General features: G+C 36.7%; 1 protein-coding gene across 9 annotated transcripts; it reads right to left on the bottom strand.

Moving 5' to 3' along the window:
* Window positions 1–425: 425 nt before the first annotated feature.
* LOC113237737 (AN1-type zinc finger protein 6) lies at window positions 426–27,404 on the bottom strand. Of its 9 annotated transcripts, none has more exons than XM_026474319.1 (7): window positions 27,325–27,404; window positions 23,558–23,695; window positions 23,321–23,389; window positions 15,491–15,800; window positions 9,300–9,452; window positions 2,390–2,531; window positions 426–1,824 (listed from the first exon to the last, which is right to left on the bottom strand). In XM_026474319.1, the coding sequence occupies exons 4-7, from the start codon at window positions 15,587–15,589 to the stop codon at window positions 1,676–1,678; spliced, it is 543 nt and encodes a 180-aa protein (XP_026330104.1). In that variant the 5' UTR covers window positions 15,590–15,800; window positions 23,321–23,389; window positions 23,558–23,695; window positions 27,325–27,404; the 3' UTR covers window positions 426–1,675. The 9 variants fall into 9 exon arrangements, 8 of the variants coding, with proteins under 8 accessions (XP_026330104.1, XP_026330107.1, XP_026330105.1 ...); XM_026474322.1 differs by having other exon boundaries at window positions 23,585–23,695; XM_026474320.1 differs by lacking the exon at window positions 27,325–27,404 and adding an exon at window positions 27,172–27,194.
* Between the last annotated feature and the right edge of the window lie 389 nt (window positions 27,405–27,793).

Raw genomic sequence — 27,793 nt, 5'->3', positions numbered from 1 at the left:
GGGACTTAGGAGTTTATTTTGCATGCACTGCATCACTAGACATGAAGAGTGAAAAGGTTAAAAAATCACAGCAAAAGAGTCGTCTTGAACATGAAATTCTAAGTGTGAACTCCAGTGGATGTTCGAGACAGACAAGCTTCGAACGCGTATCTCGCGCGCGTCTATCACGTTTAGGCGCGTTTATACAGACTTTGTACAGACAGAGCCTTCGTCAAACACGCGTCGTCGGCGCATATAAAATACACCATGTGAATAGGCTCTAACATATATACTTTGTAAATACTTATTCTGTAGTGTGTAGGAAGGATATAATAACAAAACCATATTATGTTCCTGAAAATTTAATGACTTTAATAGAAGAATAACTAAATTAAAACAGCAAGATAGAAGAAAAATCATTCATTATTAACATCATCTTTATCTGATTATGTTCAAGCAAAAAGACCAAAATTAATCAATGACCTAACAAAATATACAACAAAAGTCATTAAATAATTATGTCCAATTAGTTAGTCTACTGTGGGCGACCGAAGCGATACACGGGTATTTTTGTTTCAACTTCACCACTAAAATGAAAGTTACGATAATACAACTTATAATTTTGAATAATATTGTGATTAAAAGAAAAAGCTAAATAATTCTTTCCTACTTATATAATGTGTAATAATATAAAGTGTCGACTACTTAATATGTATAACTATACTTATAATTTCACACAAAGAGCGGCGCGCGGGCCGGCGCGATCGCGACCGCGGTGCCGCCGGCCCGCGCCGCTCGCCTTATGCCGATACTCGATACACACCACAATCTCGCTACACTAGGTCACTTAGCCAAATGTTAGACAAGTAAGAAAGCGACGACTTCCCGAACCAAAATTACAATACTAACGATTTGAAGATGATGTCAACCGGCGGCCGGCGAGTGACCGGCGCCGCGCTACGGTCCGTTTGGCAATACGTTTCACAGTCACCAACTAATCGTTGTCTAGCACATAACGCCATATCGTTTAGAAGTTCGCTACGTTATTTATCACGAGTTGAATGTTTCCAACAAAACACAAGTCAAGTCCGCAGTCGAACTTCTGTACAATTTACAACTAGGCAAATAACACGGAGAGTGCCTGGGGCAACATCGCCCCTCCTTGAGCTTCAGCTTACAATGTTATCGAGATAATTTTAAGCAGGCTACGCTCTCCGTTGGAATCGTAACAATGTAGCTTTTTTTGGGAGTTTTAATTTTTTACAATATATAGGATTTGTTTCTATAATTAATTATATCTAATATTTACAATGGAGGTGAATGGACAATATTCAAAAACTCTACTTATTAACTCGAAAAATTAATCCAGAAATCCTACCCGAAACGAACTTTATCTACAACTTTTAATAAAAATTTAAAAGTAAAACTCTCGCCACAAATAAATCTAAATACAGTCGGATCGAGTCTGCGTCTCTAATTCGGCGCTACAACTATTATACGTCGTATGCATCTCTAATTCAGACAAGCCTCTGTCGAAACGAAACTCTACCGGGTAAACTAGCGGCGCGGAGGGCGGCGTCATTGTCGAAAATATTACGCTTAAATAAGAGACACAGACTCGATCGAATATTTATTTAGAGTAAATCAATAAAGGTATGATCGTGGGGGTCGGGCAGAGGACGCAGAGGGTGAGGGCTCATATCTTGTGTATCTTCTGCGACACGACGACGGGGTTGTTGCGGCGGATCTCCTGCGCGCCCAGTTCCCGGTAGTCGAACGAGCAGTCGTGCTTGTCGCTGTACCGGTGCACCGCGCAGAACAGCCCTCCGCAGCGGCACTCGAACCCTGCGCACACGCACACACATTGTACTTTGCACCCACAGCTGGCACACGCACATCTCACGCTACGTCGAGTGCCTCTGCATTTCTTAACTCAAGTGTCGTAATGTGAATAAAATATTACAATGCTCTATTTTGTAGTTATGAGGCACCACTTGGCATATATACTAGTCAAGTAGCGCCTATTGTCCATGTAATGGAAATTTAATTCAATTTAACCGCCTCCGTAGCCTAAAACTGCTTCGGTGGCCGAACGGTCACCACGCCAGACGACACGCAGAGGTCGGTTCGATTCCCGGACCGTGAGAATTCGTATGGCCTACAATTATTCTCTCGTGAGTTTGGATGTAATTTATGGTTGTCTATGTGTATCCACGGCGCCCGCGATACATGGTTTCCTTAGTGCGGGGATGAGTGTGTGCGTTAAAAAAACGTATCTATGTATATCTTCATCCCCATGTATAGACTACGGGATATAGTGGTAAAACAGCAATACACTTTAAATATTTAATTATGTTATACTTGTTATAGTAACAGACACGAAAAGAGAGTTTCCAAGATTTATATTTACCTGTGAGTCCAACCTTCTTGCGGCAGACAGCGCACCTATTCTTTTTCTTCTTATCCTTGCTGGGGTCCTTGTCATCAGGGTCCGTGTCAGAGGCGCCCGTGCTGGTACCACTCGTGCCCGCACCACCCTCTTCCTCCAATTTCTGGAATTAAAATAACACCACCCATCAGCAAATACATTGAAAAACAACACGTTCAAAACGCATCTGTCAATGAAACCTATAGAAATATCGTCCAATTTCCTTAATATACAAAATTCCATTTCTGTTAATTCAACACATTGTATACACGTGACTAATTTTTTACCGAAGATTAGTACTGGTTGTGAGTATATGCGATATCCGTAACTTACGCCCGGTATGTACAAAGGCGGAGAAGAGATAATTAAACGACAAATAGGACTACGATTAGTTGCGACTGTGAAATTAAGAAACATTACTTGGAGGAAATGTCTCTTCCCTTTTGATGATTTGAAGAAACTAATAAAAACGAATAAAATTGTGCAGGACTACAAAACATAGTTACGATAGTAACTTAAGAATTGAATTGCATAAATTGCGATCGCATTTATTTGAGTAAACTCAAACGCCGTTCTCAAATAACTAACGAACCCGTTTGAAGCCTCGTCTGCTACTCTGAGGTTCTAGGCTTTTTTTGTCGAGTTTCAGTGTGCTTCTTGATCGACAGTCCTTTTTAGAATCGGTAGCAGCCTCTTCAAAAATTTCATTGCGTGCTTCTTGAATATCGACGATCTTCTTGACTTTCGCCTCGTCCGAAAGCCTGACGGAGCCTGCCCTGTGCTTGGCGGAATCGTGTTCGGCTTTGTCTGAAGGCCCGTCAGGAGTGGGCAGCGGCGTGCTGTCGTTCAACCCCCCCGAGCCGCCTTTATTCTCGAAACTCTTGGACCGTGACACGCTGATACCCTGTTCCATTATAGCGCTCTGCTGGCTGCCGTTGGTATTATTTTTGCTATTACGTCGTATTGCCTTTTTAAAAAGTCTTTTTCCCTTTGAATCCTTTTTGTTAGGGTCATTTTCCATTATTTGATTATTTGTGATTGTTTCAGGTTGGACATTTTGACTGAAAAACAAAGTCGTTAAAGCTAGCCTTATAAGCTATTACTTTGTTGTATAACGTATATTTCACACATAAAAATGTAACAGCAACTTATTGCTTTACCTTCGGCTACGATGTAAAATCGCCCCACATTTCAAAAAGAACGGAAGGGCTTCATATGCTGGAAATCGTTACATTTTATAAACTATCGATCAAAAACAAACTACCTAATAATATCCAAAATTCTGTACTATAAGTCTATTGTTAAATGAAGGGGTAAATAAATAGTTCTAGCTTTTTTTTTGGTTTTATCTGCTGTGTTGTGTACAAAATGTCCCAACATGTCAACAAGACATTGTTCTCTTTTTAAAAAGTTTGGTCTTGTGCCAGTACATTTTTAGAAAAAAGTTTTCATTGAGTATTTCGTTTTTTACCATGCTTCAAGGTCCAATGACAATAATGGACGGCAATTCTTGATGATATTATGGTTAGCTACGACGCAACTATGGGTCGTAAAGCGGACAGTGTCATCGCTTAAATTTTTAATTTTTGTGATTTAATCAGCCGAGAGACGAGCCTTCCTCCAAAAATACCATATGAAATGACTAACAGTGAACAGCACATCAAGCTATACACTTTTGTTCAATTATCGCCTCCAATATGTAGCTTGATGTACAACCCTGGGCAATGGCATCTCACCACACTATAACTGTAAGTTCAAAAGCTTGTTTCTTACGAATCTACAAAAAAGGAAATTTATACTACTGATATAGTCAAAGATCTATCAGAATCTCATAACAAATACAAAAAATGTTTTAGCTACACTTAGTCCACTTGGAATAAACATTTCTGATAGTGGTGATTCCTTCAACATCGTACACACGCAAAATATATTTAAATATAAGTCTGTAGAAGTGCTGGACAAATTATTAATTTATTACAGTATAGTTCATACAATGCAACTTTCTCGTCGCAACATCTAAATATAAAATGGAAAGTTTGCGTATTTACAACAAAATTAATAATCAGTCCTAGTTACTGACCAAACAAACTCTTTGAGTGCCAAATTTATATTGGTATATGAAATTCCTCTTTATTTTTAATTTAGTGTCACAAGATTCTGATAGACCTATCTATAAAAAACTCATTCAGATACCACCTGTTGCAGTAGACTGAGCCGTCTACTCAGTGATATTATTAGTACCGAGGAAGGTAAATACGTTGTCATACGCTGTAAAAATCAGTACCAGAAAATGATAGCGTGTCGTAGTTACAATAGGACTAAAAATCACCATGGGTTTTCATACCACATGTTAATAAATAAATAGAATTATAATAAAGTGAAATTTGTAACAAGTCGGTCATAGATTGACACGAATCAGGTTACGTTACTTTATTTTGTACGTATTAATAACAGTATTTTTTTTTTTCACTTCCCACACTTACAAGGTTTATCATATAATTTGCTTCGCGGCATGCGAACTAAAGTAGTACTTTTAAAACCGGTAAAATGGTTTTAAAATTTTAAAACGCTATTAAGACTTGGGAAATAATAAATAATCAATTTTCATTTACTATCACCACATGATAAAAATTATATTAAAAAAGTCTAAGGTAAGGATGGCTCCTTAATAAAATACGTTACATTTCATTTGCCTTTGCGTTCTGTATACGAATTTGGATTCAAAAAAGCTACAATGGGGTGAAATTAGTCCTTGGCAAACTATTTTTTAATTTTGTATATTGTTTTATATCCTGGCACTCAAAATATAAAACAGACTTTGACTCTGTTGTCAAACCGGTTAAACACTAGAAATATAGCTATGTTCGAATTCCTCTTGCGTTTAAATATCTCTTGTATCAAGTGAATCGTTTTCGAGATATTTAAACGCATTGTATCAAATTTATATATGTGTAAAATTTAATCTCGTCCGTTAAAAAATGTTCCAGCTTAAAATATTAAACGAAATCTGATTTCAAAATCAGTTTTCTAGCAATGAAATTAGAAAGTTCATGTGGGATAGTATAATTGGATTAGAAACTATCAGACCACAACTGCAGGACCAGCGTGTCAGTTCGAGGAAACGTGGTTGGTGGTCACCGAGTATATAACCAGAAATAGAGAAGAAATAAGGGCCATACATTCCTGGTAACACATCAGTGATACATCAATTATAAATATCAACACTTGTTTGCACTGAAATAGTACAGCGCCAACAACTGACCGGTGTGTACGTCTCCGTATATTTCGTATTCTGTATTTATTGTAATAAAGATAACATCTCTAACAATGGCGTGCTGTCCTATTCGGTGGTGTGGGAAAAACAGCAAAACATTTAATTATATATATATATATATATATATATATATATATATATATATATGCGCAGTTGTCACCAGTTCTCATTATATACTGAACTGCTTATATACTGAACTTTTTATAATTACACAATTTGTGCATGTCTTTAAATAGCCACTTACGCTCTTGGCTTATCAGAAATATAAATAATGTAGATAGTTAAAGAAGCTGAATTCGTTGGCTTTACATAGTTATTTAGTGTTATATAAGCTAGAAAGATAACCACATAAGTTAGGGCATTTAACCTTGCCTATTTCTGCCGCCAAGCAGTAATGTCAGTTTTATTGTGTTCCGGTTTTGAAGGGTAAGGGTGCTGGTGAAATTACAGGCACATGGGACTTGTCAACTTATGTCGCAGGGTGACGGACGCAGTGGCTGTACCCTCAGATCTTTGCACTTTAAAGCTCTGAGTAGCACTGCAACTATGATGGACTGGCATGTACCTTACCATCGGGCGCACGACTTGTTCGTCCCGTCACTTGATATTATAAAAAAAAATTTGATCAGATAACTTTTAGGCTACGCGCATTTAGGCTGTAGAGGTCTATCATCAATTCATCAACGACTTAAATGTAAAGAAGATTCTTAAAGTTGCTTCAGCCGTTAGCAAGTTTCACCGAGTTCAGACATACTAGGAGATTAAATGTATGATACACAGACATATATCTAAATAGACGCCCCAAGTGTACCTACTTTGCGTGCCCAATGTATGCTATAAACGCTTAGTTGCCGCTGCTACGTTTCAGAACGCACCCGGCTTATACTTTTCATATTATATTAGTTATCGTAGTTAAACATCAGTCGAAATCGCAAAAAACGCCTAATTATGCCATTAAAAACTGCAAAAACACAACAGCCATGGATAGATGAACAAACAGGGATGTTTCGTTCCACAGTTAACTAATTTTGTAATCAGAATACAAGGGTTGCCTTTTTATTATTCTATATATTTTCGGTATTTGGCGACCCTAGTGTTGCGATCTGGCAATTCAGTTAAAGTCTCTATCGCTTAATTTGAAATTTTTGCCGGCAAACGTATTTATTATGTAATTATTTATATTTCCCGGTAAATATTTTGGAAATCGAGTCATATTTGTGTGGTTTAAAATAATTAGAAAAACGGTATGGGTCCTTCAAGATGAGCCCAATTCGACGAAAGCACGCACGAAGCACTTCGAAGCAAACGATCGCCTGTTTTTTCGAAAAAACTGGACACATCGCAACCGTATAATTAGAACAACGTATAACGATAAATTCTGAATGGTACACAACCATTTGTTTGCCAGTTGTCAGTGGAGAAATAAGAAAGACCAATCGCCGAAGAAGGATCAGTCTTTACCACGACAATGGGAGCTCTCACATATAGGTGTGACTTTTTGAGCACTCAAAACGCCGGCTTGATTTGGTACCTAATGACTTCTTTTTATTCCAGCACATAAAAAAAATTCGAGGTCAAGTTTCGAGGTTTTTTGGCACCTGAAGCTATTGATGCATTTAAAATGTATGTTTTGAAGGTACCTCGACTTGAGTGATTTTCCGAAAAATAGTTTAAACGGTAAGTATATCGATATTAGTGGTGAATATTTTGAAATACCATAAAGCCATTTTCTGTAATAAATATTTGGTATTGGTCTCTAATCCCGAAGTATAAAAGGCGACCCTCGTATGCAGTAGTAAGCATAATTTATTTTAAAATCATTTATTGTCATTTTGAATGAATTTCGAGAAAACAAATGTGTCGAGTGTATGCCGCATGATTCGTAATACATTGCGGCTTTTAGTTGATGCGGTACACTTGTGTTCTTTCTTTAGTAGGCCACGAATATCGAACGAGTTATACTTTCGTATAATGCATTCACATTCGTGATACGTCCGTTTCGTCATGTTTTTGGTCAAATTTTACGATTAGTGACGTTCACTTGATGCAAGACAGTATTCGATTCTGATCGATTTACGGAACAAGGGGATAATAATTCTTAAGACCTTGGAAAATGTTATTAAAATATTCTATAAGTTTGCTGTATTTAGTTTTATGGAGCAACTTTTTTTTAAAACACGTATTCATAAAGGGCTTAACTTATTCTGGTATTATTTTACTATATTAATATTTCACATCTTACAATCAACAAATACTTAAAAATAATTATTCTAAATACGTGTTGCGTTCGCGTCTTCATACAGATCGCAGTACTTGCGGTGTCTATTTAGATATATTGTGTCCTTGGTATGGCTGTATATGGTATGCGATACGTGCTATACCTTCCCGTTGCATAGTTATTTCATTCGATAAAACCATGCTGCCATTATTAAAATTAGATTTTTTTATTGTGAATACTGAATCGGTAAGGTTCTAGTTTCATTCCGTTTCAACCGTACTAGTATCATTAATTCTTTTGTTTATTTGAGAATTAACTATTGTCATACATTTTGAAGAACAAGGATAACTACATGATAATTGTGTATATAGCTATTTTTGTCGTTTAATCATCGCCGCGATCCTTTCCATCCTTTTAATTGCATCATTAATTACGAAATAAAAATTGGCGGGTTTTTGTAGTTACAGTTTGTAAATTGAATATTTAGTATAAGAATTCTTTCGTTTTGCATTTCTTAATTATTTGTTACTGTTTAAATTGATAGTTCTATAGTCAATGCTCAAATAAATAATAAAACACGACGGAAAACTTTAAACGATTTCAATATTTGCAAAATCCACACAGTCTTTGTTTAAAATGTTGGAGAACATCCATTTCGGAATATTTTATAATTTTGTAAGAACTCAATTTTCTTATCGTCTCGACATTTTCGTTAAAACATAATATTACACATCCACTAGACAATTTTACATAGCTTTAGTTTTTATTTACGTATTTCAAATTACTCTCATATATAGAACTGTATTAAAAATGTTCTCCTCACCTTTTTCCGATAATTAATATAATATCAACCTCTTACTTTTAATTATTTCTGTTTATCGCGTTTGTCGCGCTCAATTTTTACTATAAAATTACTAATGAAATTGTCAAAATGTTTTATAATCAGCTGTGACCTTGCAGCCATGTTGGCTCTGTGATATTCTTTCGCGGCCATTGTTACAAAAATGTGATGTCACGGTCCTCGCCATGTTAGCTATTGTGATAAAATTTTAAAATGGCGGTTTTATCACTTGAATTTAAAAGCTAAATGTGGACATAATAGTCTTATCGCGGTGGCATGCTACGCGGACTGGTTAAGAGTACTGTATATTTTTGACATGGGAGAGCTATCTATACAAAAGATGATTTACGGAATCAAAACTGAGGGCGGCAAGATGGTGCTTTTAAATAAAATGGCAGCATTGTCAACTACGTGTGGTCATATTACTAAGCAAATCGCTATGTACCACCACTGTTGATGTATAAGGCGCATTCATAAGGGATTAAAGTGGTTATGAGAAAGAGCTACGCTTTAACGGTTAGTTCATATCTAACACTGGAAATACAGAATGTGGCCTCACGTCTGTACTATGCTGCTGAGGCGCGACTGGCAAGCTGGGCACGGTAGGCGCGGCAGCGGCGAGTGGCGTGGGCGCAGGCGTCGCGGGCATGAACGCCGCCGACACCGGTGACGGCGTCGTCGCTGGTGGCTGTTGTTTCTTCTTCAGAGCCTCCTGGAATAACATAATTGAAATTTTTATATCACGGACTACATCAAAACGAGAATAAATACAACACATCACATGAATCCATGCACACGAATTGTATTGTGTCATCTAATTATTGTTCATGTAACTGTGGCGAATTAGAATCTGTCTCACAGCATATGTACCTCGGTCTAATAATAGACAATAACTGGAAACCTCATACAGACTATGTATATAAGAAGCTGAGAGCAGTCTTATCAAAACTTTCCTTGCTGAAACATTCAGTTACCTTACAAAACATTAAGAACAAACGCTGTACAACGTATAGGCAGATTCAATAATTGGATACGGGCTTAGTAGTTATGGCACAACATACAAAACATACTTAGATGACATTTACAAATTACAAATAAGGCTACTAAAATCTTTTGTGCTAATATCAGTTAAAAATATATATAAAAACGATCGGAATAACTTGTTTAGGTACTGTAGAATATTAGATATACATAGTAAAATAAATATAGTCATAATTTGTGATGAAATAGATAAAATTGCTATGTTATAAAACAAACTATAAGAATTGGTAAACTGCGTCATCTAAATTACCTACCAAGGTATGCTCTTCCTCCATACAATAACAACTATGGAAAGCGTGCCTGGAGATACATAGTACCATTACTGTTTAAAAAATTGCCAAGTGACGTTCTTGATAAACTTCTAGGACCCAACCAGAAAAGTGAAAAACAATTCTTAAACCAATGCATTTATCAAATTGTGAAATTTAATAGATTGCGTGTAAGTAGCGGAATTTGCGCATAAGTATTAGATGTTCATTCTTTTGTTAGACACCTGGTAGCAAGTGATGGCATTTTAATGGTTTTTATTCGCTGTTTTGTGTTTCTTTTTGTAAACTTTTTACTTGTGAATAAAATAAAAAAATAAAAAAAGCAATGTCCTTTTTATAGAAAGACTGTTCTTTCTAGTACAAAAATCCTACTATGTCCAGGGTCTGTGCAGCGATTGATCAATCGTAATCATCACTAATTATAACTCGAAAAAACCAAGGCCAAGAGAATGAAAAACTTAAAAAATCCTTTTTTTTTTCACTTCAATCCTCGAAATATTGGTAAACGAGTCGAAAAAATGAAGGTTGAAAATTTGCGGCATATTTGACATGCTCATTTCTTAGACTATAGATCTGATATGCTAATAAACATAATTAACGGAAATGGTTCCAAAACTAAACGCTATACTATTGTTTCAATATTTTTTCAATTGGACTTTTTTGTACTGTGATATTTTCATTTATTAGGCATCCACTAATTGACTAAATTAGTGGATGCCTAATAAATGTAAATATCAATAGCTTTTGCTTTGTCCTTACTAAAGACAGTTGTTTTTAAAAATCTTAAATAGGGTCGTTGTTCAATTTTCTGCATCTTAATTTTTAAACTACTTCATTTTTACTGTCAATATTCATACTAGGGTCGACAGACTAAAGTAAATAAGTCAAAAACCAACATCATTCGTTGGAATTAATACATCTACCGACTCTAACCGTATTAATTAGGGATAAATTTAAAATCTTAAACTCGTTACCGAAAATCATGAATATACTCAATAATTAGATATACTCAATTAATGCAACTATACCCATTCCTGACTTGTTCAAAAATAACAGATTTAGATGGATATTTTAAATTTATCTCTATGACTTCAGCTGCACTTTTGGTTTGGAGACAAATTTCAAGCAAAACGAGAAGATTTCAAAAAGATGATTTGCAAGATTTCAGTTGAATTTTTATTAAATGTTGAGATATTTTTTAACATTTTGAACGCAACGATATCTTTGACACTTAGGCTCAACTCACACTGGCGAAGCGTCGCGTCGCGTCCTGTTTTTCAACTACAACGCTTGGCGACGCGCGTCGTAGCGCGATGACACTCGCATTAGTGTGCCCGGTTCACAGTGTGGTCGGCTATTTGACGCCTCACTGCGCTCAAGTGACGCGCGTCGACGCCCATTTCCATATTTGCATAACACACTTTTGTACATTAATAATGGGAAAATAGAGATGAATAGGCAAAAACATGACGCGTCGCGACGCTTCGACTCTGCGCCAGTGTGAGTTGAGCCTTACTGCACACAGGTATGACTAAGAGTTTGAACTTTAATGACTATTTCACCTCTTTCAAAGGAATACGAATTAAAAACACATCTCGTAAAAGCTCATAATGCTATTGGGTTCTTTGGCACTGGCAATGATCTTATACACAAGATATGTTACGTTCATAGTAATCTATAAACCTATAATTATTTTTTTTTAAATCGCGCGTTTAGTATTTGCTTTGCTGGGGTATAGATCATTATAATGTTGTTGAACAGAACGAACGTACCGAATATTAGGTAAGAAGTGATTGAGTAGGTAAAAGTGTAGTAGAACACATTGGAAAAAAAAAACAAATTTATTTTATTAAACAAATGTGAAAAATATTTTTAAGTCAAATAAACATCTACCTGCCATTTTTAAGGTAATAAACAGATTTGTTTGTTGTACCTTTCATCATTTCGATCGAAAGACGTCCACGGCTGGACATAGATCTATCAAAGAGTACAACAACAACCCTATAATTTAAATTAAATTTTATAAATAGTTCTTTCGCTATCAAACACGAACATTGATTGATCTTCTAACAAACGATCATCAATTGACAATTTAAAAAATATGAGACTTTATTTAATGTTTTTTACTTGTACATTTTCAAATACTTCTTCTATATTACAAAAAATATGTTATTTTTAATTATGTGTTTTTTTAAGACAGCAGAAAGTAAAGAAGTATATTGTAAGATAGCAGAAAGAACTACATTATGAATCTGTATATAAATAAGTTTTCCAACTGCAATACAGTCAGACATCTACCAAATTGATGACTTTGCTGCCCACAATGTTCGTATCTGCACTTATAATCTATGACCGGAGTTCATGCATCCGTATCGCACTCGCTGTAGGAATAATTAGTATCTCCATCTTCAATTAGCAGTGGTTATTTATTAACTAATGTAAAATAGTATTGATAATTTACACGTGAGATTACTTGCGTTTTGGTTACTTTAACATAGTATTATTTAGTTCATTTTTCTTGAAATTTAATAAAATGACTAGTTTTACTTATGTCAAATTTTCTTTCTTTGCTCGGCGCAGACTGATTGCAAGATCATACAGTTGACTGAATGTCGAATCTTCACAACGCGGATGCTGTAGCATATCTGCCTTTTTTTACGTATATAAGATAATTGTGCACAGGATTACAACTCCAGAATATGATTAAAGTAGAAGTTGTCATTTATATTAAATAAACAAATGTAAGACCTTGTAAGTCCAGTTGGTTTGCGGAAGAATGGTATAAATGTAGAATTATTCTATATTCACCATTCTTACAATATTAAAAATGTGACATAGGATCGAGTAGTGGGTCACCAGTATGACGTAAAATGTTTTCCCGAAAATGTGATTCACGTTATCCTTGGACATGTATTAAATATATAAAGCGCAACAGGAATGCTTTCTTCCACTGGATGCGAATTCCTCATACTGCGGGAAATACTATTATTTGCTCCAGCCATTAGTGCTAGCTGCGTACAGCAACCATGTAACATTTTGTATATAGCAAAATCTACAGAGCGGTCACAAAACATTATATAAATATTTTACCTGGTCTCTAGGGACAACTGTCGCTGTAAACTACCCAAAAGCAAATATAACGACACCTATAAATGGTTTTCTTAAATCTGTCACGCGGAATTTATCTCGTTTCATCATTCCCACAAAATTCTAAATCAATATTTTATCAACCTTTACGGACAATGTAATAATCATTTGAAACTTGTAATAAATTTATATTTAGAACGTAATTTGAACAGGAATTTAGGTACACAATCAACATCATAGTCGACTTTAATACTGCTAAATAAAACCACATAATCGCTGTTCTCTTTTTTTAGTTAATATAAGTCGAACAACACCGTGAGCAATAAACAATAAATATACCTCTTTCAAATATGTAGTACTTACAGGACACCGAAAAATATTTGTAAATAAGACCCTTACGCACAGAATGTAAGGGTCGTATTCTAGAACTCTACTCAATGCTCAAGTCAGGATTTGAGCAGACTTGAGTATGATTTCAAGCACTGGAAATACGACCCTAATGGCAAAGACCTGAGTATGATTTCTAGTGCTTTGAATCATACTCTAGTCCTGACTTGAGCATTGAGTAGTCCTAGAATACGACCCTAAAACACTTCTAACTAAATAACCACTTGATCATAATCCAAAAGAATCGGTGGTACTGTATGTAAGTGAAACAGTGCGTTAATTTCTTGTATAGTACCCGGCACGTGTACCGATAACACTGATCGATGTATTATGACTCCTTATAATCTCCGCGAAATAAAATGAAACGTCTACGTCTTGAGTATACGTGTGTAGTTGAAGTATAATTGTCATATACGTCCCATTGCTGGGCACGAGTCTCTCCTTGGTTGATGACGAGATGGTTTTAAGGGTAAACGGCGTGAGACGACGTACACGTCCGCACCGCAGACTTTCTATTTGTAGGTCACAACACTACCTCATGTAGTCAAGGAGATCCACCGATTACTTACAACATGAATAAAACCTGCATCCCAGGAACTCTTCGATAAAATTTTAATGATCCTGTTTGCCTCACTGATATGTTCACAGGCAGAGATTCATTCCCGGATGTGCAATACAATTCACTAACTTTCCAATAAAAAGTAGTTGTAGACTTAATAGAGTTACGTTGAACTACTTATTTATTGGATTTCAGTTACTTACTGCTAACAACTAAACCAAAGGCTACTCGCACTTTTCAAAATTTGAAGCAAAGGACAAAACCTCATTCAAAGAAAAAATTACCAATAGGCAATTGTCATTAAATGAGGTTTTACATAAAACATCAATCAACGACAATTAAAACATTATTTGCAATAAAAAGAAAACTTGCCAATCCCGTTTTTTTTTGTTCCTTACCTTCAGCGAGGTGTAGGTAGATTGTGGGCGATTATTTGACGATCACACAGTGAATAGCGAGGCTAAACATCAAACAGCCTAATTCTAAACTTGTGGCTACGCCTATTGTGTTGCCTTACAATGGCAGAAGAAGCGAAATCGAACTATTCCAATCTTATACCGATTTTAATGCACGCCATTCATTGGACTCGTTGATAAGAATCTGACCAGAATTCTCTAGCTTTGTTCGATGGAATGCTATTTTGGAAACAATTTATGGCAACATTGGCAACTTGAAGCAAGTGAATCGACATGACTAATTTAAATAAACTTATAAAGACTATCAGAAATAAAAAATCGAAGATACTCGATCGATTTTCTTATCTATTTCGTTGTATTCGGAATTACAAAGAAAGGTAGTAATCGACTTTATTTTTGATAGATCTTACTAGTGGTGGATAATTGGGCGTAGCTGCTTATTGACAACACCTGAGTAAGTGGAAATTCTAAAAGTATGAGTGAGTCATATGTTGGTATATCATACGTAAGTTGATATTAACCGACACCTTACAACAATTCTCTGCAAAAGATTGGGTATTAAACTGTAGTTCACCTTAGCACAATGCAGATTGAGGACTTAACCTACCTTCGAATAGTTTTGTGAACCTCGTACGCGTTCCTCTTATTGTTTCTTCTCAATACCGAATCTAACATTAGTAGTCTAATGAACATACAATTCAGAAGTAACCACAACCATGTGTCGTGGTTGGTTCAGCAAGTGTCCATCGCCGTTCAGAGAAGCACTGCTGCCAGTATAATGGGAACTTTTGAGTCGGGCACGATACGGGGCGGGATTCTTTTTAAGAGATTTTTAAGTTGAAAATCTGTTGCAAATACCAGTTTTTCTTAAATTTTAGTAACTATTAACGAAACCCAGTGCTAAATTTAACTAGAAATATTAATGTAACATTTGTATTAAGATAATAAAGTCTGATTTCATTCAGAAGCGCAGACCCAGAGATGGACGTACCTTAAAGCACACCGAGCAGAGCCCGTCTGTGGACGGGTTCCCGTAGAACCCACATCCGGAGCGGCACAACGCCTCCATGGGATTTGATTCACGCTCCATTGTTCACAATAATTTTACTCAAAGTTCACTTCACTATTCAAAAGTACGATTGCACTAATAGTATATTGCACTTGTTTGTCGTAACACTTTTCAAACACTTGAACTGTTCAATTTAGACACGATCTATGTCCAACTTGCTTTGTAGTCGGGTAGTGGCTTCCCTTGCCAATATGCTGCAACTGTTCTGTTTATGTCAGGATCGCAGAGGGCCCTGTAACAAATTCAGGCTCCAATTAAGCACTTGATCAACAAATAATATATATATTAACGATATCTTATTGCCTTTACGTTGAGGTATTACTTTAACAGTTTTCGTGCGTTAATCTTAGCCTGGCTTTAATACTTTTCAATTTCCTGCGTCTATTCATGTTAATGGTATTATTTCAATTAATTAGGTTAGAGACTTAATTTAGCGCAATCGTTTAGTTACGTGCATTTTTCTGTGAATATACATTTTTAACTGATATACAATATGACGTATACAACACATTATTTCGTTAGAAAGTGGTATCTAAACACAAACACGATTTCGTAGAGGCAAAGCATAATATGCATAACGACAGTTTGCGTAACAAGAGAGAGCTATGGCTAAAGTGGAACGCGCCCGCGAAACGGGGCACAACGCTGGCCTGCGCCCCGCGACAAGGTCACACCGGCACTCTCCCCCGCCACCTCTCGCCCCCACCGCCAGACACCTCTTGCAAACCCTCCGGTCACCACGGCCACTATCACTCCCATGGCTGTTGGTCAACACCTTTGCAATTCCTAAGGTCATTTGAACTTAGTATATGTTTTTCAACGCCAATACACAAACCAAGCCTGACGAAATACCATAAAGTTTGTCACAGACAATTTTTGTAAAGTTTAACTGCAATGAGTTACGACATTAAACGTAGATCAAAGATAGTCAATGCAAGGTTTTTTTTTAGCATAAAGAAACGAAAATATTTGAAATCATCCTTCGTGGGAGGTTGATGGTGTGGTAGCATTATTCATGTAGTTTTGTCCTATTGATTTAATGGTTACACCATTCTACAACATTTTACGCCATAACAGAGTCAACTTGCAGCAAAACAGATAAAATATCTTTACTAAGTATAGGATACGAACGACTTGAGCACCTAAACCGAAAATATTTTTTCTTTTGCTAAATATTTCAGTTTAGATTTTGCTACTGTTTAATGTTTTATTAATGGCAAACAAATGACTAAGGAATGTGTAGCAATTATTGAAATAATGAATCTTTCGTATGAAGAGCGTGCACCCGACGAGGTCATTAGCACTGGACTCGGACTTGGGAGAGTCATCGACCGGGCAACACGCAGGGGTGTACACGGCGTGCGGCTGGCGCGGCGCTGGCGCACGGATCTGACTGTCTACCTTTGTTGCACTGTGTACCTGCCCACAGATGTTTACATCAACAATTTTTATACGGAGCAGTCGCATGGATTGGGCTTTATTACAGAGTTCATACTTAGATAATCTCCTCGCTTATTTGCAGCGTTATTTTCTGCGATTTTGAGACAAATGAAGAAGTGTGTATAAGCTACATTGAAGTATAGAAACGTAACTAGCGTGTTTATCAGCAATACTTTAATAGTCATTTGCCTTTGCAAAGCATGATTGATATAATTTTCAATGAAAAATATACTCGACAAAAAACACAGCGACTATTTTGTCTACACCCAAACAACTCTGAATAAATATAATTTTGAATAGTGAGCACTAATCGTGGAATATTGCGCGTTAACCTGCGTGTATTTAAGTTGCACAAATAGTGTGGCGTCACGTCTGGCATCACATCACAATCATATTAACACGATTTCATATCTCCGCCGCTCATTTTATCGGCCTCAACCTAACCCGAACATTCGTATCGCTCTCGAAAACGTTGATAACGAGCTTAATGACTTTCAACTTAACATTTCATACAAATACGGCGCTGAGCACGAAAAAACGTATTTGAGGATGATAAATGTCTGGTACGAGACGGGTGCAGAGGACACATCAATTGTCATTTATTACCTATGTTCCTTTGGCGACAAGCTCTATCTTTTTATAAGTTTTCTCAATCTTATTCTACCATTTTTGCATTTGTATCTTTTCACTCTATATATATTCGCCCTATATTTTCCTACTACATTTGCCTCTGTGGCCGAACGGTTACCATGCCGGAATGCCACGTAGAGGTCCCAGGTTCGATTCCCGGGCCGGGAGAAATAGCTGTATGGCCTACAATTATTTCTCTCGTGAGTTTGGGTGTAATTTATGGTTGTCTATGTGTGTGTCCATGGCACCCGCGACACAGGGTTTCCCTAGTGCGGGGCTATGTTGAGTGTGTGTGTGCGTTACTATATTCGCCCACTTGTTAACCTACTTTAGACGATCACATGTTTGTTCTTGTGTCATCTAAGCATCGTTTAGACCTGTGATCTCGCTATATACATAATTTATCAGTAGTGACGCGAATCTTTAATTCGTATTCACTAGCTTCCACATCTCATCACGCAACGAGCGATAAAAATACATTAAATCCATGAAATTCTTCTTTTAAGTTAATGCAAATCTTAATATTAAACGAAGCTAAGTAAATTAAAAGCTAATTGCATGCGAGTTAACGGCCGGCGGTAAATAATTTGGAGGCATGTAATATTGGTACGAAATAAGTGTGCCAAGGCGACTGAGTAGTCGAACAGTCGGAAACGTGATGTTCAATTATAGCGATACAATGATGGCGCTGCTAGACTGCGTTGCCAAATTAGCAATACTGGTTGCTCCGTCAACTCTTACTAACTCACGGTCCCGATCGTATGAACCACCTCACTAGAACAAAGTTGTCGCCAGTTCGAACAAAATATTATTAAAGTATGCCTATTAATAGTTGTAAATAGGAAACAAACTTTCTAATACTGTACAATTAATGTTAAATGTTAAGCAGTGTAAGGAGATTGCAATTGCAAACAAAGTAAGCAAAGCAATTTGTTATAGTCGTCTAGAGATAACTTCGAAGGGGTATGATAGCCATGCTATACTTATGCGCGTGTATAGGTCGTCGCGGCGCCGTGTATGCGCCGTGCCCCGCTGACCCACTTGCCGAGTGCTCGCTACGCAATTCGAGCGCGACCCGCTTTGCGCTGCACCGACGAACCAACCGAACCGCCACCCGACATACAAGCTGGCAACATATGTTTGCAATGCACACATGTGTTGAGCCCAACCCGGTAATGCATAAATAAGCCGTGCGTTAAACCACCTCACACGAATAAAGAAGTCCTAACACGAAAACGAGAAAAACCTAACAAAACACACAACGAAAGTACATTTCTGACTTCGATGATAAACAATTGGACGCATCAATATGATATGTCAGAATGCTGTTTGTGAGATTAGTGGTTATTTCGATCGGGCTAACTCCTACAGATAAAAACACAGATCGCCCCAATTTCCTTAGTAACATGTATGAAAGTTTTTAACCGCTCTACACACACCGGCCGAATTTACGATGTCAGATTGAGACAAGATACAGGTTTCGACCACTCGTTCAACGGTAACATTAACGGTACGGGCACAAAAATCGTGCACTATACAGAAAAATCCCAAATAATGCCAATTCTGATCATGCATTTACAAACCATATTATCATCAAAACGGCACACATTTCAAGATGCATTTATGGCGCATCATAATATATGATCATCACATATTGCCGAAACTACAAAAAAATATCAAGAAATTTTTGTTTATAATGGGCTAATAACAGCCAGGACTTATGAAAAAAAATAATAAACCGGAAATTGCTAGATAACAAGGATGTACGAGGCCAAAAACTAATATCTTGGCACCAGTTCTTTTTTAAATTCACAAAGACAATTCGCATCTCTGTGTACGTACAACACAGCGGTCGACAGCAACATGTGTATCTTAGCGGAAACGTAACTAACCAAAAATAGACTAACCAGGGTCTCGCGTTCGAGCCTTCCGTGTACTTGTGCAAAAAGGAAGTGAGTGCGTTGAGCATTCGCTCATCATTAATTAGCTGACTATATCGAACAACGCCCGTAGGCAGGACGAGAAGGACAATGACATTAGCATTTGAAGGAAGAAAATGCGTCACAAATGCGTACAATGACGCGACGACATTCGAGCACGCACGGCAAGATGGCCGCCGCGGCGTCAGCTGATTGCGCACACGCTGCGCAGCTGTAAACCCCGCTTCGCGTATATCGCTCTCTCTTTCATTCGCACAGATTAATAGGCACAATAGAATCACCCAGTCATTGTTTGGAACACAATGCCTGACTACACACTTTGCTGCTAAACATTTTATCTGTGCTGCGCACCCAATTGTATCGGTTGCACAGGTAGAATTCCAATGTAGAGCTAAAGATCACACATAACCGAATGTGGCTCAAAAAACATTTGAGGAAAAAGAAAAATGAAAGCGATGCCAGACTGGCATTGCCATATATATCATTACTAGTCATTAAGTCAAGCTATCAATACAAAACGTAACTATTCTAATAACAATTTAACCATAGTGGGGTATTTCTCACTGAGATACTATGCCCACGTAGCCATACAATTTAACTAACTTTAAAACGTGATTAGTCGTAAAAACGTCGGTGGTGGAAACGTGACAAAGTTTGAAAACATTACCTTTACAAAATTTGTTTCTGCAACATTTTAATTGCTTTCTCGAATTCAGAAACACGGCGGATAAGAATGAAAAGACTGTTCCTTGAAGCCAAATATCTAGTGCCTAAAAAATTAATACACGATAAAATAAATGTAAAACAAACACTTAAGACCACCGTGAAGTTTGGCAGTATTTCATTATTTGCATAGTTAATACATTGAAGGACACAAAAGTGCGATTTCATCAATTCCAGCTTTAACCTGATTGCAAATTTCGACCGAATCCTGTAAGCAGGGCAAAACAACATCTAGACAACGGCAACAGGTTAAGACAAAACGTTCAGTTTCCTATACTTTATTTCCATGCTAAAGGTGTATCAACAAAATAATTTCGTTCACTACCTTCAATTACTAAACATAAAATTCGGGGTTTGTGCAAGCTCATTCTTAATAGGAATAAGTGTTCGTAACAGCACTCATTTTAAAAAATTATTTAAAATAAAGTGCAACAAAATTAAACGAAGATACACATTACACTACAAGGTAATTAGAGAACAAACGATAAACTAATTATTCTCATTTCTAAGAAGCCCAACAAAGCTACCAAACAAGAAACAAATGACGAATAACTTTTGTGCATTCTAAAACTTACCATCGATTTTATGAAGAAGTCTCTAAATGTCTAATCACGACCATTACCTAATGTTAATAAAACATTATCTAAATTAGGTCTTTAACAAATATTGGCAATAATAACCATTATTTTATCCTTAATCAAAGAATGTTCTCGAAAAATACTACACTAATATACAATTGAAATGAAAATGTAATAGTTACCTTATTTAGTAATTATAGTTAACAGGAGTGAGGCACTAACAATAATATGCAAGTTTACGCTACGTTCGGATAATTAACTAACCTAGGTAATTCGTGAATAAAATGTGACAAACATTTTGCAATACCAGCAAAACAGCATATGCGCAGATTGAAAAATAATTAAATCTCGACAATCTTTATGAATAGGACCCAACAAATGGCATGAAAGTTCTTAACACGTGAGGACGTTGACCTTCTGGCACCAAGGTCGGGGCGGCGGCCTTCACACAGCCTCGTCTAGTGGAGGTGCAGCCTCCTTGCGGGCACATTTCGAGACGTAAACGTACACAAAACCATCACACACAGAAACACTACGATATTACCTTCAAGTGGAAACACGAGCCCATGGCCACGTAGAAATTACGCTCGAAAGCGTCTCATTGCCACAAAACCCGTATCACTAGCACTTCTCACAATAGAGAATAACACGTACACTAATTCGCACTATATCAGAGTAGATAAGGTGCATTAGTTGCATCTGACGGTAACAAACACTTTGAAGAAGCACGGACGTAAAGCGTGTTCGGCCTCGCGTGGACGAGCTCCGGCGCGCACGGCCTGTTGGCAAGAACTGAACGAAGCGTAGCGGGTGTCTCAGCCAGCGACGGACGCCCGTCGCGCCCGCCGCCGCCACCGCCGCCGCCTGCAGTTATTCGCGTCATAGCAATCCACACGCGCACGCACTCACCAATACAAACAAGCCACCGACCGCTGGTTGATAAACACATGCCCGACTCGAGCGGCCATCCACAGATCACACTTGAAATCATATCACTACATTAGCACCGCCGCCGACTCACAAACAACTTTACCTCGCATGCCTCGTGTCGTGATCTCAGCATCTAGATCTAACTGGCTCAACTTTTCAAATTAAGGATAAACTTATTGATGATTCATTAGGGAAGTTCTATCTAATTCCTAGTTACATGTACTAACGGCATGAGTAATCAAAAATTTTTTACAAATAAGGAAACCTTCAAGTTTTCAAAAATACTAATTTTAGCTGTTCAAGTGGGTGTTCAAAACACGAATCGAGTCCTATTCACACACATAATTAGCAACTGACAATAATCACCGGTTGTCTGGTATTACCGAACTTAGTAGTAAAAAATAATGACAACTTAATTGTGAAAACAGTAAATCAACAAGTAGCCGATTCTTTTCTACCATCTACATCCTATAACATCTATAATTGAGTGAATCATACTTTGGGACTTAACCAGAACTCGGAACGTACTTTGACTCAAAAGATGAAAGTGAAAACAGAGATCAATATTCGGATGTCACCGGCCATTCAACTTGAAATATGTTAAACAAACGGAAAATTCAAATCAAGGAATATTGTTTTTCGTCCTTATGGGGAATACTTGCCCTTACGAATACATAGTAAAGGAAAATACGAACCTTTCGCTTCTCATTTCGGCTCGATAGCACGTTTTGCGTACTAGTTTTCGATGTTGTCAATGATAGATACAATAACAATAGCGATAATGTCGAGCTACGAAGTGATCAGATGTTGCAACAAAGACTTGTGTGAAGTAGCGGATAGACGGCGAGGGCAGCGTCGGCGCGACGGCGGAGGCGGAGGCGACAGACGCAGACAAAGCCGAGTCGTCGATCTCCCCCGAATTAGTCCTGGGCCAGGGCGCTGACCTCGCCACGCGCCCGCCGCACCACCGCTGGTTCATAAATCCCAGCCCTAACTGCGCAATACGCGAAGTCCATGATCGGACCCGGTGCACCAACAATGTGAGCTTTTGTTGCTGCCAATTTCAGTTTAATGTAAACAAGACGTGACTAATTCAATACAAATTTCTTTGTGACAATTGAATGTCTACTAAGTTTTGCAAGTTTAACACAAAGCTCAAAAGCACAAAGAAAATCGAAGAAAGGTCATTGAAGTCCACAAATGAGCACATGCTAATAAAGTTTCACCGAAAAAGCCACACTGGAACAACAACGTGACACAACGTCGTTTCTTTCAAAGACGTAGTAATATTAGAAGCCAATACGTAAGTCGTGCGACTTCTAATTCATATACACAACAAATACCACCAAAGTCAGTCATCACACATTAACAAAAAAACGTTTTCGCCACATAAAACGAATCTAATACGGACATCATTGACTGCTTTGAGCAAGTGGCCTCTACATTTTGCAAAAATTTTATCTCATTATCTTAAAAAATTTGAAATCTACAAAAATCCACATGATACTCACTATTAATTTATCTACAATATTGTAGCTTGATCAACTGGTTGGCTGTGGTTTGCAGTAACACTGCAGCACCTTAAAGTCAATCAAGTAAAGTTATTGCTAAAAGTATGTAGTAAGTAGGTACTTGGATAAAGCTATTTGTCACAAATTCGTCATACTATAAAGAACAAACATTTTTTTTCTTTGAATGCAGTTTTCTTTGAACATGTCCCAAGCCTCCTTTGTTAGATTAGAACATACCTGATGTTGGAAGAGTGAGTTCCGTACCAGACAAATGTCTTTCCAAGTGCGCAGGCCCTTCAGTTCACAACCAGGCGACACCACGTCAGTGCAGTGGAGGTTAGCATCCACCGGCATCACAAAGAATGGTTACACCACCTGCACCAAACCAAAATCATGCTCAGATTTTATGGATTTAAACCACAATGTTTAGAGACAATGAACCCAACATGCACAACTTTTATATTTCAGAATAAAGTACTTCCACTTGAGCATTTTTTTGTTTTGTTAACACACAAAAATTGAAACAGTGAAGATTAATTAGAAATCAAAAGAAATAAAAACAAGTGCAAAAAAAATTTTGAGCAAAATGAAAACAAAATCCAAAACACAAGATTTACAGCAAGTGAGGCCTTGTGTGACATATAAGAACTAAGTAAAAATCAAAGCATAAAGTGCTGCATATACAATGCTACGCCAATCTTGCCACAAGGTAGGTAAATTCCCAAGTCATCATAATACTAAAATTGCCTTAAAAATCAAATACTGCTCAATAAACTGAGTTAACTAGATGTTTGAAAACCTGCCCAAATAACTATTTCTCCATATTTAGCAGCAAAACCTGAAATCAGCCAGACCACACTGCTAGTAGCCATCTATGGCACTGCATAGCCCTAAACGCATGCTGCACTAGATCTGAAAAGTAAGTTCTTAAAACCTACAATTTCTAAAATAGTTTGCTATCTATTCACAGTTTATCATAGCTTCAATATTTGAACAGCTGATAACATGTTATCTCTCTAATAGAACAATAAATGGAGCAATCTCGCATTCATGTATCACTGATGTTTGTGATGCGCCTTTTTATTTCAATGTGTACAATTTGTGTGGAGTTATTACTCTATTGTCTGTATCCTAGTAGTATTGTATATACATGTATAACAATTGTGACAACTACCCTTAAGCACTGCATAAAATATATGTGTGAATCTTAATATATTATATGTGTGTGCATTCACTTATACTATTCCATAGTCTTGAATATTTTCTTAAATATTGATCATACTCAATTATGCATAAATATAAAAATTAAAATTTTATCAAAATATTGCTTTAATTAAATTTTTATTGAATTGATATTCAATGATTTTTTGTGAAATTACTCCACTTACTGCATTGACTTACAATTATATGGACGTCGGGTCCGCGCTAAAAAGTGTCCGCACTTGTAAGGCGCTAAAATCGTATACAGAGCGCCAAACTCCGCTTTAGTCTTCATTTGTTCGACTGACAGCGCGATACTGCGATGACATTACAATTTAAATTTCGAATAGGTTGACTTGGGACATTTTTTTCGTGGTTTTTGTATTAGACCCGTCGTCCATTTATTTGTAAGTCAATGACTTACTGTTATAATTATTAATACAAAGATCGAACACTCAAAAAAAATTCCATCAATCCGGTCGGATTCGAACCAACGTCTTCTTGCATACCGTGCCAGACGCTATACAAACTAAGCCACGGAACGAACCAACGGACCTCACGAATTTTTCTATGTGCTTGCGTCGTGTCTTTGTACTTGGTCTTTCAACGACTTTTTAGTCGTAGCGCCATCTATGAGAAATCTATTGCAGATTTATCACCCAGTTAGTACCTTTACAGCTACCAGTCCTGGCGAGAGATAAAATAAATATTGCTTTTTTTACAACCTCAAGTATGCAAAGTTCTTGTAAGGCAATAGACACAGGGATAGAGAGTATAAGTTTTTCATTAATAATTTTTCACAAATAATTCTTAAGCATTGCTGCACATCTTCAGATATAAGACCAGGACATGATCTCCCATCGTTTGTAGTGTCACTTGGAGCTTCAAATCGCAAAGATTTAAGGAGCACTGCCATTGTGCCTGTCACCCTAAGAAATAAGTTGATAAGTCCCATGTGCTTGTAATTTCAACAGTATCCTTACCCTTCAAAACCAGAACACAGAAATGCTTACATTACTTCTTGGCGGCAGACGAGTTCATAAAAATGTGATTAAAATCATAAAAAAAGTTGATTGACCCACATAGGCAAAAACATAGACTTCACTAACTTAAATATGAAATTCATTAAAATTTAATTAATAATCTATATAATTTTTCTTTATTTAGCTTCCTACCACAAGGCAAAAACTAAACCCCCTATGATATACATATCTAAGTACCGTTATTTGTTATATAAAATGTAGTTGGGAGTAGTTAACTGCCTCCTTTAACTTGAAATGCCTGGTCAAACGGTTACCATGCCGGACTGCCACGGTCCCAGGTTCAATTCCCGGGCTGGGAGAAATATAATAAATTCTGGTATGTTGTTACATTCAAATATTCATTTTATATTATAAATTTCTTTGAATATTGATACAAACAATAACTGAAAATAATTTTGAAAATGCACAGAACAAGAAAATGGCAATTTATCATTCATCTAACCCACACAGGGTCAGCATAAAAGGCTATGGCTAATCACATGTGGCCCATACTACCCACTCAATGGGTATTTTGTCTATGCATTCAAATAAAGAGAATCCAATATTGTCACTATACCGCGAAAACCAATTATCTGGATTGGGAAAGGAAATGGTAACATAATTGAAAAATGTAATATATTTGAGATCATCTGTTACAAATTAACAACTATTTGTAAGAAATATTCATATTTGAAATTTCAATTGCATTTGTTCCAAAATATTTTTTTTGTGACATAAAATTTATTTTCCCAGTATAATGGCGATATTATTTATGTAACCTAATGCCTACACTGTCAGTCTTACAATCCTTTACATTCATAAGTTAGTTTTCAGAGCTCTATTTGATTCAATAGGTTAAGTAAGGCCCATTTATTAATGCTCCAAGCAATCATACATTTGAGCATGTGTGAGTTTTAATGAGTCACGCCATCTAACCTCAATTTCTAATTTCGCAGAATTAATCACACAACTTATTCATTTTAAACTCCAATATATTACATGCAAAAAATAATACCCACAGTCCATACTTTATCTGATATTCATCCATGTAAAGATGATGATTGATAACGTAGGTACATCTCCGCCCACAGTTCTACAGCATCTCTATTTCAATAGGCATAAGGTTTAACTAAAACAATACAAACAACATGCGCTAATATTAAGATCCTACACAACATACATAGTCTCAATGAAAATTACGTAAACTCTGAAAACAGGACGATGTAAAACGTTAAAATATACATTGACACTACGTTACTTCACAACAGGAAGTAGGGGGTACTTGCCCAAATCGAAAAAAGTTTTATGCATGTGCAACGATTACGTAGATGAATATGTAAAATTAACAATTATTTTATATCCTCAAGCAAATAACAGTGATTCTGATGTTACTAACGCAACAAAATGCTCAAGATAAGTACTATACTCCAACTAAGCCTTCCGTGAAGGTGGTGGTGTCATACAAAAAATGCGTAATGAATAGATATGCATTCATGCACTCCTTTGGGCTTTCAACCCTTACAACGTGGTGAATTCTAAAGCGCGTATGTAGAACATGTTCAAATAATCTCAAAAGCGAACTACAATAACTTTAAATAACAGTAACAAAGAAAATATTGAAGAATTTACTAATTGGCATTCACGAAGAAAATGGCGTCATATCACTGGTCACAGAACAAGGTACAATTTCGTCATATAGAAGCACATATCACAGTCACAAACAAACACCACAAAAAGATGAAAACATGCGTTACAAATGATTTTCTCCCTAAAATTACTCACTTTGAATAAGAATTCCAAAGAAAATCATCCAAAATATCAAAGGACTGATGACAAGGCACTCCACTCACCGTTTGCAAAACCCTGACTGAGTCACGTGACTAAACAGTATTGCCAACAAACAGAATTTAGTGTTGCGTTAACTTAGTTTTTCGATATAAATATGAAATCGACTTTAAGTGAAAAAATGAGTTTAATGTATATTTGCTTACACATTTTAACGATTTTACATTTTAAAATTCGATTTACAAAACGTTATCACTTTTTTATTTCATTAGTTGTCGATGGAAAATATCAGTAGTAAAAGCTTGGAAATAAATCTATTATTTTTAGTACAGGCAGAAGAAAAAATAATATAATATAATAATAGGTTTTAATAGTTACATTTTTTACGCGAATTAATTTTTAGTTTATGTATAATACGTTGTGCGTTTCTTGATTATTTGTTACCATTAAGCTGATGGCTCTGAAG

The sequence above is a fragment of the Hyposmocoma kahamanoa genome, unplaced genomic scaffold (assembly GCF_003589595.1).
Source record: "Hyposmocoma kahamanoa isolate Upper Pololo Valley unplaced genomic scaffold, ASM358959v1 94, whole genome shotgun sequence".
Taxonomy (NCBI): Eukaryota; Metazoa; Arthropoda; class Insecta; order Lepidoptera; family Cosmopterigidae; genus Hyposmocoma; species Hyposmocoma kahamanoa.
This window is presented reverse-complemented; position numbering and strand designations above follow the sequence as displayed.